The 18,897-nt window shown below is 54.4% G+C and overlaps 1 protein-coding gene across 1 annotated transcript; it reads right to left on the bottom strand.

Moving 5' to 3' along the window:
* Positions 1-760: 760 nt before the first annotated feature.
* Positions 761-18,099, bottom strand: LOC104032477 (proton-coupled amino acid transporter 1). Its single transcript, XM_009484844.2, has 10 exons — positions 17,942-18,099; positions 17,103-17,193; positions 15,872-15,960; positions 15,539-15,634; positions 14,706-14,790; positions 12,380-12,598; positions 12,042-12,140; positions 10,427-10,593; positions 4,128-4,297; positions 761-1,029 (listed from the first exon to the last, which is right to left on the bottom strand). The coding sequence occupies exons 1-10, from the start codon at positions 18,082-18,084 to the stop codon at positions 761-763; spliced, it is 1,428 nt and encodes a 475-aa protein (XP_009483119.2). The 5' UTR covers positions 18,085-18,099.
* Positions 18,100-18,897: the final 798 nt, after the last annotated feature.

Genomic DNA, 18,897 nt, shown 5'->3' with positions numbered 1-18,897 from the left:
GCACGCGAGATGGGGAAAAAGAAGTGTCACTACTGAAAGCATGGGCCAGGGTTCAGCAAACCCTCCCAGGCCAGGGAGGTGCCATGCCTGGTGCCCAGCTCCAGGCCCTGCTCAGCCCCCAAGGCGGCTGGAAACAGCATGGGAGCACGGCAGGAGCCAATGCCCGTGTCTGGGGATCCCACTGTGGGAGAGTTGGGGGGCCCTGGGATGCTCCGCACCTTGGGCTCTGCCCACCCTCACCACAAGGCCGGGGTGAGGAGGCAGCTCCACGCTCTCCAACCTGAGCTGAGGTTTCTCTGTTGCTGTAAAAATAAAGTGCTGAGGCGGAGAAAAAAAAAAAAAAAACTGGCACAAAAAAGAGCAGTCCCTGTTCCCTGCCCTGACTGAAGGGACGGGGGAAATACAGAAAGGTTGAGATTTAAAAAAATAAAATAAATCAAAATCTACATCCCCAGGATTCCTCACCTCTCAAAGTGACTATTTACACAGGTGCCGAGGGGGATGTTTTGCTGTATCACGTGCCCAAAAAGCCCCCGAGGAGGGCACTGCCCCGGCCCCAGGACGGATCCCGCCTCCCCAGCTGGAGCCCAGCACAGGACCCTGCTGCAGCTGGAGACAGGCGGCCAGGACAGCCCGTCCTCTCGCAGACCAAACCCACCACGTCTCCCCAGAGGAGATTGTCCGCAGGGGACCAGCAGCGCCCGGTGCCTGTGTGCCCCCAGCCACGGCATCCAGGAGGGCCAGCAGGCAGGGGGGACCGTCACTGCACCATGGTACTGGTGGTGTTCACAATGGCGGCGGCAGGCGCTGCCAGCTCCACCAGCGCCTCGTACGTCCCCACCACGAAGCCCACGAAGCCAAAGACGCTGATTGCAATGTCCTTGGCGATGACGAGGGGGTGCATGCCTTCTGCATAGTAGGTGGCGATCTCCAGCAGCGGGGGGAAGATGAGAGCCAGGGCGCTGCTGCTGACGGAGCCCACCAGCGAGATGACGATGTCCAGGCGCGGGATGAGGACGGCCAGCACGCCTGGAGAAGGAGCAAACATGATGTCAGTGCTGCCAGCTCCCAGATGGCAGAGACCCTCCTCCCCTGAGTGAAAGCAAGCAAAAACCCACGACAGGGATGCCATCTGCTTGAATCATACCTCTCCCTTTTCCCTGACACAAGAGCTTTGAAGACATGGCTGCATGTTTTCCAGCAACTCCTCCCCAACAAGCAATTAAGCCGTTGCATTGAGTTAACGAAGCTCAGCACGTGGACCAAACCCTTTTTGTCGCCCTGGGCACCGCCGCAGTGAGCTCCAGGGCTGAGCAGGGCCAGTGCCCCAACAAACAGATGCCGCTGGCAGAAGAGCGGCTGCCGGCACCCCCAGCTCCCTCATGAGAGCCAGCACTCCTGCTCTGCACACCTGGGGAGCCGTAAAGCCTCAGAAACCCCATAAAAGCAGGAGATGGGAGGAAAAAGCCATCTCCCCCCACCCCGAATAAACCCGTGTGGTTTGCATGCGTTTAGAGCTGCTCCAGCAGCAGAGCGCCCACAGCACAGCCCGGGGGAGAACATTTGTTAGGTAAAAACTGCAGCCAAGGAAAATCCCCCTGGCAGACTTCTGACAGCTCACACTTAGCGGTGCAAACTCCGGCGTATTCCTGCTCCCCCTCCTCCTGCTCAGGGCCAGGGGAACATGGAGGGATGGTGCCTTTTCCTTCCAACCAGCCCACAGCTGCCACCACCTCTGGGCTCCTCTTATTTTAAAATAAAGGATTAGCAAGGTCCTGTTTTGCAGCTGGGAGTGGTGTCCCTTGGCACGCTCACACACCGAGCGAGCTCCCCCTCCGCGGCAGCCTCAGTACTCAGGAGCATAGATGCTACTTTTTGGTCAAACAAAGCCTAAGGAAAGGACAACCACAGCTTCGCACAATAGAAGAGCATTCTCTGCAAGCAAAGCAGACTTCAGTGCTTAATCAAAGTGACCGAGAGAAATAAATTGGTTTATTGCTTTGAAAGCTCTGCTTAGAAATAGGAGACACCTAGAACCATGGCAGCTACAGCCTCGGTGGAGAAGGGGAATCTCAGGGCTCCTTACCAGAGGGATTTGTTCACTCCCTGGCAATCGGCTGCAGGCAAGAGAGGCTGTTGGAGCCTCCCTGAGCCAAAGATCGCCCACAGCACTGCAGGAGATGGAAGGCTTGGGAGGTGGACAGCAGGCAGAGACGCAAACAGGAGATGCTCCTGCACATCGCCACCACCCCAGCCCTGCTGTCAGCTGGATAAGCCTAGAAATGGACAGTCTCCCTACCACAGGGCACAGCAGCAAAGATCCACTCCGAGCTGACCTGGGGCAAGTTCAGCCCTGCACAGAGCCAAAGATGTGGTCTGCCAGGTCTGCTGCAAGCAGCCTCCCTTGTCCTGCAGCCCATGGGGAGAGCAGAGCTGCCGACCTCTAACAGCATCCTCAGCCAACCCCACACCACTCTCTGGACTCAAAGTAAACAAAATTATTAAACCCCATTTAAAACAAGCAGAACTGAAGCACCAGCTGCAGTCCTCAGCCTCCAGGGGCAACGGTCGTGCTTTCCGCAGGTAGTAATTCAAAGGGTTTTTAAGAGCGCTGGTTTTGAAGTCTAAGCTTAAAAGACACCCATACACCAAATTGCATCCTCTCTTTGGAAGCCAAAGCCATGATGCGGGCTTGTTCTGCAGCCACGCAATCATCCAATGAATATTCATGCAACCCCCCCTAATTGCTTTTATCCTCACCAACAGCCACAGCAATCTCTTACATGGAAAGGTAAGGGGAGGAGGTACAAAGGAACCAGCACCCTTCCACCAACACCTCCGCTGTCTCCCTACCCCCAAATGGGAGGGTACAACCACTGTCAGTGCCTAAAGCCATCCCATCACTCCAAGCCTTCGGTTCCCTGGCCAGGCACACCCCAGTGCCCTCCGGGAGAGGTTCCCATCCCGCAGGCAGGCTCTGAGCCCGACCACAGCACCAGGGTGCCTAGAGTGCATGGTCCAGCACTGCAGGATTTCGTCCCTGCACCGTCCCTCCAGCTGCAGACACCAAGGCAAAGCATGCTCCAGGAACAGAGCATGGTGGAGACAGGGCTTTGCCCACCTCTGCTCATGCAGCGCTTCTGGCCCATCATTAGCGAGCACCCAGAAACCAGCAGCACCCTGCTCTCAGCCACTGCTCTCGAGTTAGCACCATGCTCCTCTCAAACCCAAACCAAAGCCAGCTGGGACATGGGGCCAGGTTCCTGATGCTCAATTCTGGTGCATCAGCAGCATCAAGCCACGGAGAAAAGCTCTTTTTCAGCAGATGATGCCTGGGAGCTCAGTCAAGCATCTCAGCTGTGCTGACAACAGCAAGGATTTAGCTTTCAGGAATCAAAGCCAGCCTAAATCAGATACTCCTGCATCTGATTTGCTCCACACCCTTCCCAAAGGTCCAGCAGGCTCAAGCCTAGCAGTCTGCTCCACCACAGTCTCACTGCAGGCACCAAACACTACCAAGGAAAAGGGACCATTTGGGGCTGATCCAGCCAGACCTGCCCTGTGGCCACGTTGGAGCTTTGGTTATGGGCCGTGTGCTATTTTCAGTTGTCTTCTGCTGTGCTACATGCTGCAATAAACGTGTGCATGTACAGGAACACCCCTTCCCTCATGGTCAGTGACCCCTTTGCAGCCGTGCCCCCGTCATGCAGGCACGAGGAGCCTGGCTGCACACTGCCTATGGAAAACAGCCTCCAGCCTGGCCAGCCCTGGCACTGGACCAGGTGCTGGGAGCGTTTCATACAAAGCTTGATGGGACTCAATGGCCCTCAGAAGTGCCATCAGGGGGATCCCAGGCCCGAGGCTCCACGGGGATCTGCAACCTCCAAATGATGTGGGAAGTTTACTAGTCCTCCGCAGAGAGCAGTCCCACACAGAACGGGCAGAGGACCACTGCTGCTGCTCCTTGGAGGACACTTTAACCCACTGGCTTGCATCAGCAAGGTCCAGGAGAGTCCCTGTTGTGAGGGCTTTAGCAGCAGGGCCAGAAGCACCAACACGAGATGCAAAGAGGCTCTCAGCACCACCAGCCCTCAGTGGGGAGCTCAGACAGGCTGCTTTCTACTCACAGGTCACGCCAACCAGGGCCACCCTGAGGAGGAGGTTGACCAGCCAGCCCCAGCGCTCTGACACCCGGGCGATGAGGGGAGGGATGATGATCTCAGCAGGCACGTAGAACTGTACAGCGTATGTGAAGAAGATCCCGAAGGAGAAGAGCAGCTTGACGGCTTGGTACAGCCTGCAAACGAGAAGGAGATCCAGTGAGGCACGCTCTTGCTCCAGCCCCAATGGCATCAATGGCAGAAAACAGAAGGGGAACGTTCGGCCAAGAAGGACTTCTGCGTCCCAGTGGTCTCCACTCCTGAACACTCTCCTGGAAAATTAGGGGTGATGCATTCAATCCACAGAGACCTTTCTTGGGCAAGAGGTAGCAAGGAGACAGTGCAACCTCCAAGCCATGGCAACACATGCCTCCACACCTAATCAGAGGCTTTTAGTCCTGGCTTTGCATAAGGACTCATCAGGGAGGAGTTGGGCCAGCAGCCTCTCAAGTGCTGCTTCCCCTTGGGAAAACTCATGGGCACAGATATTGAGAGCTATGAAAAAAACCCAAAAACCCCAAAGCAACAAACCACTGTCTCGCTCCTAACTCATTCAAAGGCACAGGGAAATCTGATGTGTCCTTGGCCAAGGGACCAGGAGCCTAACTTGTTTCTCGACAAGTTAAGGCACCTACCTACACTTCTAGATGTTCACGTGTGCAGCGCTGCCCTTGGCTGCACAAAGTAATGAGTCCTCCAGGTACCTCACTCCCTACAGAAGGATGCAGGCTCTGTACCATCCTCTCCACTTGACCAGGCTGGACTCTGCAAGGCCTGCGGCGACACAGGGTGGCCGCTTTCATGATCACTCCACACAGACAACACCCAAATATCCAATAGCACTGGTACTGACAGCAGCCTGCAATCCTGACTTTTGGCTGGTGACCAAGAATGAAGTTGCATCCCCCACCCATCCCAGAGGTTCCTCACCTTGACCTTCACTAACAAAATCCAGCCTCTGAGCTGAAGGAAGAAAAAAAAGCTCCTTTTCTCCTATTTGTAACCAGCTGGATTTTATTCTCCATCTTAAAACAGGAGATTAAGAATACCTTTAAAGAGGCTTATCAGCTGCAGCCATGAATATTTCACAGATTTCAATTACTGCTTGGCCTCTGAGTAGGGGGAAGAGGACAGCACCGCTGGGATAAGTCTGGGCCTACAAAGCAAATGCAATGCGAACGTCACCTCCACTACCTGCATCTGTGCCTCCTCCATAAGCCAAAAAAGAGCAGCTATTTTTGGAATGCTGCATAAAGCATGTTTCAGGAGAAGACAGTTAAAAGAGCAGTTTGGGCTGAGCATAAGGCAGGCAGAGCGCAGACAGGCTGCAAACAGCACCTTAGGCTCACCCCAAGTCAGATCTCACCACGTCCCAGATCCTACAGGGATGTGGCAGTGGGGCAAGCGTGGATGCAGAAGAGCCTGTTGCAGGTGGCCAAAAAGCCACCTCCCAGCCTTGTCTCTGTCCTGAGCTCCCTGACAGCAGAACAAGCCTCTCTAAAAGAGAAGTGATATCTAGTTACATCACATATGGTCCTACCCGTTCCCCAACTCAAGACATGCTGACCAAGCAGGAAACATGGGTCCTGGCCATACCACCTGGGTAAATATGAACTGGATCCAAGCTGAGGAAGGGACCTGGCTCCTCCTGCCTTCTAATACCCCTTTACCTTCTTTGGGACCAAGCCTGTGTCCCTCCGTATGTTGGCTCTCAGCATCCAGACACTACAACAGTCTCAAACCAGGTAAGTCCAAGTATTCACATGCAAGACGACTTTGAACACTAGCAGCAGAGTGTGGTGGAGTCAAACACTTCCCACAATAGCAGAGGATGGGGGTGGGGATCACCTAAGCGAATGGCATGTTATGCAAGTCCATGGGACCAGATCAGATGTATTCAAGGTTTTGATCAACCTCAGCCTGAAGCCACTTTGTCATCTTTAAAAGAGCAGGGTGATCAGGGAGAGGTCCCACTGCCTGGGAAAAAGAATCATATCCACCTTCAAGAAGGATGAAGGAAGCTACAGGCTAATCAGCCTCACCTCAATCCCCAGAAAAGTATGGGCTAAGTCCTCCTGGCATCCATTTCCAGGCACATGTTGGACAGGGTGAACAGCTGGTGGGGATTTGCCAAGCGACAATCATGGAAATATCCTCATTGGTGAGCTGGATGAGCTCTCAGCGACCCAGAGCACACTCTCAGCAAGTTCCCAACAAGACCAAATTGGAGGGAATGGCTGACACACCTTGGAGCAGGACCTAAACAACATGGTGGCATGGGCAAAGTTCAAATGCAAACACAAAATCCCGACATGGGAAGGGCTGGGGCCCAGCTTCCCATCTGTCCAGGAGAACAGGACCTGGAGGTCTTGGTGGGCAGCAAATGGAACATGAGCCAGCAGCAGGACCTTGCAGTGATTAAGGTCAATCGCATAATGGGCTGTGTTAGCAAAAGCATAGCCAGCAGGTTAAGGGTAGGGATTACTCCCCTGTTTGGAGCTTGCAAAGCTGCACCTTGAGTATTGTGTCCAGTCTTGGGACTCCCAGGACAGGCCTTGACCTACCAGAACAAGTTGAGTGGAGGCTTCTAGGATAGTTGGGGCTGGAGCACATGACGTAAGAGGAGAGGCTGCGAGACCTGGGCTCGTTCAGCATGAAGAGAAGGTTAAGGGGGATGTTATTACTGTCTTCAGCTAGCTAATAGGAGCGCATGAAGACAGAGACAGGCTCTTCTTGGAGCTGCACAGCAAAGCACCAGGGGCAACAGGACAGAGCTGCATCCCAAAAGGGCAGTTAAGCACCAAAACAAGGGCCTGGAGAACGTCCCTCCTTACTGATATTCAAAATTTAAGTTGGCCCTGCTTTGAGCAGGTGGGTGGACCCAATGATTTCATGATGCCCTCTCCAACCTAAATTATCCTGTGATTCCATAGGCAAACTAAAGACAAAGCTATCACAGAGTCCAGAGTGCACCCACTCAGCCACACATGATTTGAGTGCACGGTAGCCTTGAGCCACCTACCCCAGGGCCTCCATATCTTATCAATGTATTTTCAGTTAAGTGATGCTGTAAAGCCATAACGTGCTCCAGGGCAATCCATGATTAATAGGTGTTATTAAAAAAGGTAGAGGTCAGGTACCAATCCTGTACAGGTCAGGAACCAGGACGACAAGTTCAAAGGGCGTTTTAAGTATCAAGAAAAGGAAGAGCTCAAGCGCTAGCCCTGACCCACAGAAAACACAGGTCCACGCAGGGCCCTGGTGAGGCACTGTTCTGCCAACCACAGCAACCACCTGCTTAACCCAGAGAGCCACACCAGGCCATCCCAACAAGCTGCAGGAAATGGCATACCCTCCTTTAACCGTAAGCTCTGTCATTACCTACCTCCAACTGGCCACACGCAACCAAACATCTTCCCCCTCGCTACAGCATTTCTTCACTCTTCAGATGGTGGGGTGAAGCAACCCTTCTGAGGATGCGAGGAGGGATTTCTGCATAGCAGTGTGGTATTTCGGAGGCCGTGGTTAGACCTGGGCACTGGGAACCGACACACTCCTCATTTGAGGAAGCTGCGGTTATAGAGAAATGAGGCTGGAAAAGTCCTTAGTCATCCTGTAACTCAACGATTCCCGGCACGTTCATCGAATCTGTTCTAGAGACCTCCAGGCAATGGCTACAGCCAAGGAAGGATGCAGCATCTCCACCACAATCCTCACCTTGTCTCCCACACTGCAGGCAAACCCCGTGACTCCTCACCCACAGCCCTTATGACCAGCTTCTGCAGCCCAACACCTTTTACTGCTGGGGAGAAAACCTGCAGGCAAAGCAGGACGGGCAAAGCACTCATTTCAAGAGCAAGTCTTCACCCATCACCTACAGTTTAATGAACGGGAATACAGCGGTCAAGGCTTTAGCCCAAGTATCCCAGCCCTTACTTTAGATAACGCCTTTCTAAGTCCAATATTTACAGCCTCCATTGAATGTTCTGCCAGGAAGCAATATGCACAAGCACCAAAGCAGTTTGTGTGCTGAATCACAATGACCACACCACACCTTCCCCAGAGGCAGCCTGCGGGAGCCCTGCCGCACAGCCAGGCTTCCCTAGGCACTGCTTCCAAAGGGCTATTCTCTTCTCCCTATCTGAAAAACCCTACCGTTTCTTTCAGAAAAGTACTTTGACAGAAAGCATGGATACTCCTAGAAACATGCATTTGAAATAGGATCTTTCTGTAACCTAGAGAGTCACAGAAGTCCCATTAACAACTTCTAAGGGAACGTCATCCTTTAGAGTAAACAAAGCTGAGATTTCCCGCAGAAGTCCCCGGGCAGCAATACAGGTCAGCAGATGTTACAGGCTATGGCATGACCTGGTGCCCTGCAGGGTCCAAAATCTGGATCTGACCTGCTTTCCACCTTCAGGAGCAGCAGCAGCATTTCATCCCCTCCACACTTCACTTCAGCTTGCTGAGCTGATAGGATTTGCGCCTACTGCACTCGGCACGGTCAGATTCGGATCTCCATACGACACAAGCACATTTTTCCACTGGTCCCATCCCTCCTCGCTGACAGCAGAGGATACAGCAAGGCTCTCAAGCAGGAGCAGGACCTTCTGCCACACTGACACCAACATCCAGCAATTCAGTCACTACCCAGATCCAGCATGAATGAAAGCCCATGCACTCAAATTGAAAGAAACCCACATAGCAATAATTAAAGCAAAAACAGGCTCTCTGTTTGGGTTTTTTTTTTAAAAATCCTTGCTTTCTCCAGAGCCCCAGCTGTGCAACACTAGAAGGTCAGCATGTGGAAACCCACCAGTGACTCAAAATTTGAGTCCTGCCCAAATCCACTTCCTCAGTGGGGAAGAGGCAGCAAGTCACGCTGCACAGTGCTGGGCAGCTGCTACCAGCAGAGAGGATGGGCTGGGGAGGGGGACAGCCACCCCCAGCTCCAATTCTCACTCTGGTCTCTTGCAGGATTTCAACCCAGTAGAGACATCAAAGAGAAACTGTTGAACCTCAAAGCGCTCCTAGGCAAACGCAGAGAAACTGTTGCCGCAGGACGGCTTTCCGAGACGCCTCATGGCATCCAAGCCAGCCCTCAGCCCCAGCTCTGCACCAAGGCGCAGGAGATGCTGCCATGCAATCGGTACCTCTGCGGCACGTAGAGCAGAGCTGCTCTCCAGCTCACCTGTCAGCACCATGTCCTGCCACACAGACATTCCAAAGCAGCGTGTCACAAGAAGCAACAGATGTTTTTTTTCAGGACTTTCTCAAATAATCCCAAGCAAAGCAAACTGGAAAAGGCATTTGTTCTCAATATCTGCATGCTCCACACATCTTGTCCCAAAGGCAAGAGAAAGTGCTTGCATTTCTCCTCCGGGATGAATACGGAGCTGTGACACTGAGCAAGCACTCACCCCCAAGGACAGACTTGCACGCAGCCCGGCCAGCTGCTGCAACACCCACCAGCCCCTGCAAGAGGAGAAATAACCCCTCCAGGTAAGCAGGTACAGGGTCAGGCCACGTGTATTTCCGCAGGGCTCCAGCCACCGACCAGAGCCTCCCAAGAGGCCTTGCTGGATCCCAGAGGAGGACAGACAGGTTTGGGGAGCTGCAGAGCTCAGTCCCCTTGGGAAGGAACGGATATCCTCACGGCACCAGCACTCACAGGCAAAGCATTGGCTTGAGACGAGCCACATCCAGGCACAACATGGAGCCCAGGAGTGGGAGTTTGAACTCCAGGGCTGCAAACAAGGAACAGAGCCCCTGCGTGGAGATGTCACATCTCACCCCCTCTGGGAGCTCCCGGCTTTGGGTTTAGTTTTCCATGTGCTTCATTTGAGGGAGAGAGCGGTTTTTGCATTGTTCAATGACCTTCCAATACGGCTGCACGGGGGTTGTGTTCCACATCTGCCAGCCAGAGCACTGCCCAGCACCCAAAAAGACACCACAAGGCTCCAAGAAAAAGGCAGGAGCTGCACCTACCCAGGCAGGAACCACCAGGAACCCCGAGGAAGCAGCCTGAGCTGCAGAGCCAAGACCAAGCTCAGACACTGCAGCAATGAGCCTCAGCACCCTGTACTTCAGACAACCCTTGACAAGGTCCTTTGGACAGTTTGGCTACGGCACGGTTGATTCTTCCCCAGGTTCACCCAGATTAGTTCTCGTAAGGAGCAACATCCTCCACTACCCCCTCTCCTGCCTCCCTGGCCAGGACCCTCCTCCCCCGCCCCCCGGCCCCTCCGCTCCCCGCAGGGACTCACCAGCAGTTGGGCAGGTTGAGCGTTATGCTGGCCTGAATGTCCGCCCCGAAGCGCAGGTACCCCAGGACGCTCAGGCTGATGTACAAGATGGTGACGATGGTCATCCCCACGTAGAGGATGACTGGGAACTGCCGGGGGTTCTTCATCTTGTTTTCCAGAGGCAGCACCTGGGAGAGGAGGAGGAGGATGACAACAGAGCAGCAGGTTGCCCCCGTTCCTCTATACCCCTCAGCCCCGCAAAGCAGGAGGGGCAGCCCCACGGCCAAGCACAGCCCCCCAAGCCAGGGGACAGGATGGTCACACATAGAGCCCAAAGAACCCCGCTGAACAATCTGCTGTTCTGGAGATCTGATTTCTGTGCTCCCATTTGAGACCTTCACGCTTGGCACAGCAAGTCCCCAGCGGGGTCACTCATGCCCTTGCCTTAACGAAGCGACCTGTTCCCTCCCCTGGGCAGGAGCTGTGCCCATTGGTGCCTGGCATCTTGGGGCGATGTCATCCGCCCCATACCTTGGTTGCATTACACTCTGCACCCCAAAACAGCACAGCCATGCCCGCTGGAACAGGCTCGCCATGATACATTGTCTTATTTTCCTCAGCAGACCCTGGAAAGACCAAGACGCTTTTTCCTCTCCTATCAAGTTTGTCCAGACAGATTTCAACCAGGCAGGACAATAAAAAAAAAGGAAGGACAGAGCCAAGTCCCTCACCTCTATACTACTAACACTTGCTTTCAAATATAGGACTTCAACAAATCTTTCTGTAGCTGTCTTTGGGTGGTGGGGATTTCAAGAAAAGACACAGTGGCAGGGCTGGTGAGGAGGCAGGACCAGAAAAGCTTTTATTTGCTTCCCCACCTCCAAGTCACTCAAGGAAGAGAGCATCTGTGCCTCGTTGCCAGTAAGAGCCCTCTGCCCTGGGGGTAGAACGTTCGATAAACACTCCTCCAGTAATGGATTTGGCCCTCTCCAGCCCTGTGTTTACAGAGCCAGCTTATATTAAAGAGATGAAAACATTTTTTCCTCCTTTGAAGGGAGCTCCCGGAAACAACCCACAACATCTTAGCAAGCCATTAAGCTCTCCACCCACACACCCAGCTTTTTTCACAGACACAGCCAGTCTATTTACAGCATCCCGCGCAAGGGGCACATGCAAATCCAGCCCCACAGCAGGCTGGGGCCACGTGGCTGCCAAAGGGAGATCAATTTTTTTGTGTTATGTTTTTTGGCCTCCCACTTAGGCAGCTTCAGGATCCAGCCTGGTAACAAGACTCAGGACAATTCCTCATCCACAGGTCAGCCAGCAGAGCCAAAGGCAGCTGCCAGTGCAATTCCCAGCAGAGCCCAATCAACTGCCAGATACATCCACCTTCAAAGCAGCAACCAACCTCCTGAGGTTTGGAGTATGTGCTCCTCCAGCCTCAGATGGAAGCAACAGGGTTTGACCCAGGAGATAGCCTGGAGGCTAAAGCTAACAGCATCATCCAGAATTTGGGCTACCGTCAGAGAAGTTCATCTGCAAATACAGCTGCAATGCAGAGCAGGTGCTGCAGCAAGCCCGAGCATGGGCTGAGCCTCCTGTGCAGGCAGCCCCACTGCCACACGCCGAGACTTACCACCCCGATGCCTTCAAAAGCAAAGATCGCGGTGCCAAAAAACAGAGGGTAGGTCTTCCAGGCTGCTGCTAGAGGCAGGTCACTGGCATCAGGAATGTCCTGGAAAAAAGCCCATGCAGAGTTCAGATGTGGGGAGGATGGGGAGGACCTGGCCTGCTCCCACCACTCTCTGTCACAGCCCCACACTGCAGGGAAAGCCCTACAGTGCAGAGGGTAACCACCATGCCCACAGGAGCGAGGAGCACCCCACGGCGTGCAAACACCCCACTGCTGAGCTCCCTCCACCTGCCAAAACACAGGACATCACAGAAATGACAGAGGGGAGCCAACGCACGTACCCTGACGATGTACTGGTAGATCACAATAAGGCTGACAAGCATGGCCACGTTGGCCAGCATGGAGAAGATGGACAGGACCTTGAGATTCTGGATGAACGTAAGCAGCACCACGAAAGGCAGGATGGAAACCATGTATAGCCGGGAGTCCATGGTGGGGGTCATGGCCACTGTCCTGTTCGAGCTGCAGTCATTGGTGGTCCCGTTTGCTGCAGATATGACCTGGGGAAGCACAGGAAGGCTTGATGAATCCAATCACATGGGTTTGACAGCCATGGATCTCGGCAGCCCATCCCAGGTGGGTCAGACTACTACCCCATCAGCTCACTTTCGTACACAGCTAGTCAATTAAAATATAAGCAACACAGGTTTTCAGGTAGTTTTGAAGCAAATTCCTGTTACCTTGCTAGGAGCAGAGGTGGGACTAGCTACAGCATCTGAGCTAAGACAGCAAAATCTGCCTGAGCCCAGGCTTGCTGAGCACACAAACCCAGCAGCCAAGTGCACCAAGGGCAGAAGGTAGTTTGTGCTGCCTACGTGGCCAGCTGAGAAGAAAGGAAAGAAGCATTAAGTGCTATTTCCTCAAAGGTCCTTTTCCTCTTGCTGCACCATGTTGCGCTCAATATCACGCATCCCTTCAGCTGCTCAGCACCCTGTTCCCACGCAAGGACATCTGGAAGCTACTGCTGGCCCCCAACTTCACTTTCTTCATGGGAAACCATCCTTTCCTCGGGGTCTTTCCTCCCAAAGGCACTCCAGGCCATGTGCTCACCTCTAGAGACAGTTCTGCCCCAGGAACTGGGTGGCTGAGCCATCCCTCCCAAGAGCATGGGCACGCTGTGGATCACTGATACAACCACGACCAAGCTGGTTCGGGTACCAGATGCCGTCTGGCCACTGCAGCAAAGGGCTTCCTGCAAACTAGTTTAACCTGCTCTGGATCAAGTCCTACCCCAGAGGAGAGGCTAAAGAGCTGCTGCGCAAATCAGCATCCTCCATAGGATGCACAGAGCTGCACACCCATGGGGCAGTGCTCCTCCGAGCCCCAGCCTGCAGCTCTCGGCAGCTGGCTCCAAAGCCATTTTCCAAACCAAAGCTCTGCCCAGCACAGCGGCACCTCGCTCGAGGTACCACCTGCACCATCGCTCCCCACTTAACACACTATTCCCCACTGCAAAAGAAACAAGCAACACTCCCCTCCCCCACTCAAAAAATTCTAAAACTGAAGCCAAGGGGTTTCCCCGGCTGTGGCCTAAAATGGGTTGGATTTGCAGGTTTTTGCAGATCTCCCCTGTGGCTTGAGCCAGCCTTCAGTCACCGCTGCGAGGGGCCAAGCAGAAAGAAGCCCGCCTTGGAACGGCAGCAAGGGGCCATTTGCAGGGAGCAGGGGGCCGCAGCAGCCAGCCCCGTGCATGCACCCTGCTCGCTCCTGCTCTCAGGGCTGTTGGCGTCAGATCACCAGCGTTCACCTATTCATTCCTCCCGGCCATCCCACGGGGCAGCACAAAAGGATTCTCCTCAGCTGCTGCTCCCAGAACAGAGGCAGAGCCCGTCCATCCTCCACCACCCACTGTCAGAGCCCCCTCACTCCCCTGCAAACCACCTCTGAAGCTGCTGGGCATCAGGGAAGGGCTGACGAAGGGCATGGCTGTGGTGGTGGCAACTGGACCACTGCTGCGAGAGCAGAGCAGGAGCACATGGGGGAACAATACTGAGCAGTGCCTGCAAGGCATCGAGCTGGTGGGGGCTGGGAACAGGGACTCATTATTCCCAGTTTCTTACAGCCAGGGTTTCCATTTGTTTCCTCCCAACACCTGGCAGAAGGAACCTCTTTCCCTAAAGATGTGATTAAGCTCCAGAGCCACGGGATGAGGCAAAAAACTGGAACGCAAACAGGTCCAAGAAAGGGCGAAGAGAGGCTCACAGCAGGTCCCGGTACCCATATATTACAATCTACACAGAGAATCAATAAACCAATTAACTGAGGTGGGCAGGACCCCAAAGGCACCGTCCCTCTGCTGTCACCACTCTCCTGCCTTCCCTCCCTAGGAACGGCCCCCACTTCCCCTGGCAACACCAATGGCTCCAGCGCTTCCGCACGTGGAGTGAACTCACAGGGACTCTCAAACAAACCTGCCCTGTTTGAATGGGAAAACTGATCCTCCGCAATACCCAGGCAGAGGAGCAGGACCTTCCTGAGCAGCACTAGCTACGGAAAGCGGACCTTTGCTGGAGAACAGGGCTGTGACACAGGAGCTAAGAACAACCCAAGCACCTCCACACCACCTCTCACCTTCCCCTTGCTCACAAAGAAGGGAGTAACTCTAACCTGTTTCAGATTGTCAGCTAGAAAGACAAAGTACACGCAGCAGAAACCCAACTGAGTGATGATCAGGAAAAGTCCCACTATACGCCTAGAAAAGAAAAAAGACTGTTAGCCAGGCCATACAGAAATAAGAGCCTGCTTGGGACTGCACTTGAACACTGCAGCGATGCTGCTCTCCCCAGGGGCTGAGGTGTGCACGTCAGAGCACGCCCAGGTCACTTCTCTTTGATGCTCAGGGAAGAGGACCGTATCTGCATCTAACCTCGCAGACCTCAGGCTCTCCAATCTCCCCCTCCCATCTCCTCCATAGGGTCAGGACCAGCCTCAGGAGGAAAGTCACCCCCTTTGGCTTACCATCTCCAGTCCACTGCTGAATTGTCACATCTGGAGACAATGCTCCCCGGACATGGGAATAGGTGGATGCTCCCGGTATTTGATGTGCAATGTGATCTGTATGCAACATCCGTACAATGTGATGTGGGACATCCACAGGGCTGGTAGCATCCCTGGGAGCAGCCATTAGACATTCTCAGTGTCTAACAAGACAGGTCAGCACTGCAGTACGTGTTATTTACCCCTTTGTTACGCTGTAGAGACTTATTTCTCCCACCCCTTTAGTATAAGCCACATCTGGCTGGGGACAGGACTGGGTCAAAGCCTTCAACATTACTCCCCAGGGGACGTCAAGCAGTCAGAGCAGGTGAGCCAAATAACATTTTATGTCACTTGTGCTCATTTGCCAACACAGCCCAGAGTCCAGCCGGCTCTTCTGTCCCAGCTGCAGCACATGCTGGGCTTAAAGGCAAGTCTGCTGCCTGGGGCATGGGAACAGGTACCTTCCCCAGACGGCATGTGTTCGCAGCCATGCACTGGGAGTTGACTCCAGCCCATACATCACAGCACCCCCATAGTCCACAAACTGCTTCTGGAACCTGTTCGGAGAAGAGAGAAAGAAGGGACATCACATCAGCCCTGTCTGCTGGTTCCCAAGGCAAACAATTACATTAATGGGAAAACAGTTCCTGTGAAAAAGCCCAGAAGCAGTTCCTGACTAAGGCTTCGACACAGGCAACTTGCTGCTGGGAAGCTTCAAAAAAACAACAGGGCTTGATGGGAAGGAAGGAAGAACCATAGGAGCAGCAGTGCTGAGAAGGGGAGTTGCTCCTTACCTGTAGCAGAAGTGATGGGCACATTTCACCAGGATGCCCATGCAGTGCACAGCCACGACTCCCATCACCAGCAGGCTCAGAGGACCCAGCTGCAGGGGAAGAGAGGGGGAAGGCTGCACTCTGATGGCCAAAGGCAGAGCTGCACGATGGGTTTTACTTCCAGACAAAACCCCATGGGTTCGGTGTGCCAAAACACAGCTTGAGGCTGAACCTGAGCTCAGGTGCTGCTCCTGGGAACCAGCCCCCCAGGATCGAATAACCCCACAGAGAGCCACAAGCTTGGCAGAAATGATGCAAAAGAAGTAAGTTGGGGCAGTTTGGGCATAGCAAAGTGCTTCCAGGATTGTTTTTCAAACTATCTTGCACTTCACTGTTACACAGGTTACAAAGAAGTCATGGTCCGGACAAAGGAAGGAAGTTTTCTTTTTTAATTCTTTTTATTTTTCAATCTGAGCAACGGGAATGCTGCATTGCTGGGCAAAGAAATCCAGAGCAGAGCAGCTCTCACATGGATGGCGGTTGCTGGGGCATGATACAGACACAGAGGAGCTGAGCATTAGGACAGAAGCCAGGGGTAGATGTGACAGTGGCCAGGGGCTGCTGTTTGACCTCCAAGCACGACCTCAGCCCTCAGGCAGCAAAGCTGCATCACATCCACTGATCTCGACACGGCCAGAGCTGCGAGGCTGGGCCAGCCCACGTGAAACCCCACGGAGGGAAGCACGCCGCCATCTCCCATCACCAGCCTTAACCACTGACCCATGGGGCTCGTTGCATGCGTGCTGTGCTCGCAGGACCCTCAGGAGGCACACAGCATGCTGAGCACGGACCGGCTGGGACAAACCAAGGCAGAGGTCATGCTGAACCTGCCACCCACAGGACCACGGCAAGGAGATGCCACCCGAGTGGAGCGTTTTTGGAGAAAGGGGCTGATGCCGCAGGAGCCAGGGAGGTAACACCAGCTGGGTGAGGAGGCAGGGAACTGGCGCCCTGCCTGACCCTGGCAGAGGAAACCACAGCCCTGACTCGCACGCTGAACTCCTCAAGACCAGCCAGCACAACGCAGGAGCAGCAAGGACAGTCTCAGCAGCAAACGGAGTGAGCCACAGAGCCCAAGGTGCAAAAGCTCGCAAGCCACCAAGTACCAAGAAACATCTTGGTAGGGAGACAAGCCGCATCACCCCGAGGCTGCTCTGCCCCGTGGGCAGCAGTGGGGTGAGAGCCACCTTACCAGGATGCCAGCGTTCTTCACAGCCAGAGGCAGCCCCAGCAGCCCCGTGCCAATATTCCCCTTCAGGAGGTGGATCAGGGTCTGGTACCACCTGAGGGAAAGAAGATGCAGAGATGACCGTCAGCAGATGCCCAACACCCAGACCACGCACAGTCTCAGCCCTAGCCACATCCTGCTCAGAGTCCAGGCGCTGCTCTGAGCTGCAGTGGCAAATACACACAGAGGTCTGGATCCTGTCCCCTGAACACAGCTCAGCCCAGCAGGACCAAGGAACGACTGGAGTCAACAACTCAGCAATAAGATTCTGGGTGAGCATTTGCAGAACCAGCTTCAAGACAAAACCCAGCGCAAGCACGGCTCAGCACCAAGTGGCTGCACAAGGAAGTCTCTGAGTTGAAAGGATCAGTCTCCCTCAGGCAGAGACAGCATCCTCTGCCCATCTGGGTGAATAAGGCACGAGGCCAGCCCCCAGGGCATGGCTGCAACATGCCCACGTATCCTCTGAAGCTGGACATGCTGTTTGCTCACCACAGCTTCCCATCAAACCTAGCTGGAGTGGGGGAATATTGGGAAAAGCACCAAATACTGCCTGCTGCCAGCAAGCCCAGCTTCACCGGGGAGCAGAGAGCCATGCTGGGGCAGCTGCTCGCTTGGTGCCAGCACCCCACGGAGGCAGGACCACAGCTCTGCCCTCACCACCCCCAGGAGGGATTCCCCACAAAACCACGACTGCACCATCGTCCAGCAAAACCGGCAGGCAGCAGGGATCCTCCTCCCGTTACCTCCTCCACCCTCCCTGGGTGCCGGGCCAGCCCAGGAGGGAGGGAAGCATCACTCACGTTGTCCCGTTGCTCTCCCCAAAGCGCTGGTAGGACTCAGGGTGGGCGAAACCGTTCATGCCGCCGGACGGGCTCCCCTCTGGCGTGACATCCGTGGAGCTGTAGTCGTTGTAGTCCTCGCTGCGGAGGCGCCGGGTGGACATGGTCCCTGTGGAGGCAGCGGCATTAGGGGGGCTCAGCTCGACACCCCCCTTCTCAGGCTCCTTGGGGTCAGCCATCGCACAGAGAGACCAGCTCGCACTGCTGGATGGAGCAAGGTCTCTTCCAGGGCTTTTATACGTGCTCCCGCCCAAGCAATCACAGAGCTGGCATGTCCTAAGGTCAAAGGTTCATGGCACATTCCCACTGGCTCTTCCTGCAGGCTCGTGCCCGCATTTCAGGCACACCCAGGCAGGGCGGGCTCGGGATACTGCAAGCAGAGCCTGGACACGACCTGCTTCGTTCTGGGCGAGGGACCCATGCACCCCTGCTCAGGGGTGGTGAGCATGGCAGCACAGCCACGCACGGGCAGCAGCCCCAGCCCTGGTGCTCAGGACTGCGGCTGTCAAAAGCACAGCCAGGAAAGAGCAACCGCTTTTAACCCACACACAGTTTGCTGCAAGGGAACAGCTTGCGCTTGCCAGGGAAGGGAAAGTTTCCTAACTTCTCTTTTTTTCTTCTTTTTTTTTTAAATTGAAGACTTTTCATTAAAAGGAATTAAAAAAAAATGATTATGCTCCATCAGGCGGGAGCACAGCCCACATGCTGACAGCAAACTGCCCGCCCAAAAGTTTCACAAGTCACAGAGGTGCCTATGGGACTAAGGGGCTTCCCAGGATAAGGCACCTGCAAAACCTGGAGCTCTTGCTCCAGCGAAAACCCCAGCAGGAGCACCAGCACAAGCCCTCAGCAAGGTGTCCTGGTTTCAGCTGGGATAGAGTTAATTTTCTTCCTAGTAGCTGTGTTTTGGATTTAGG

This window comes from Pelecanus crispus, chromosome 8 (genome assembly GCF_030463565.1).
Source record: "Pelecanus crispus isolate bPelCri1 chromosome 8, bPelCri1.pri, whole genome shotgun sequence".
Lineage (NCBI taxonomy): Eukaryota > Metazoa > Chordata > Aves > Pelecaniformes > Pelecanidae > Pelecanus > Pelecanus crispus.
The sequence above is the reverse complement of the archived record's forward strand: the minus strand, read 5'-3'. Positions and strand labels throughout refer to the sequence as shown.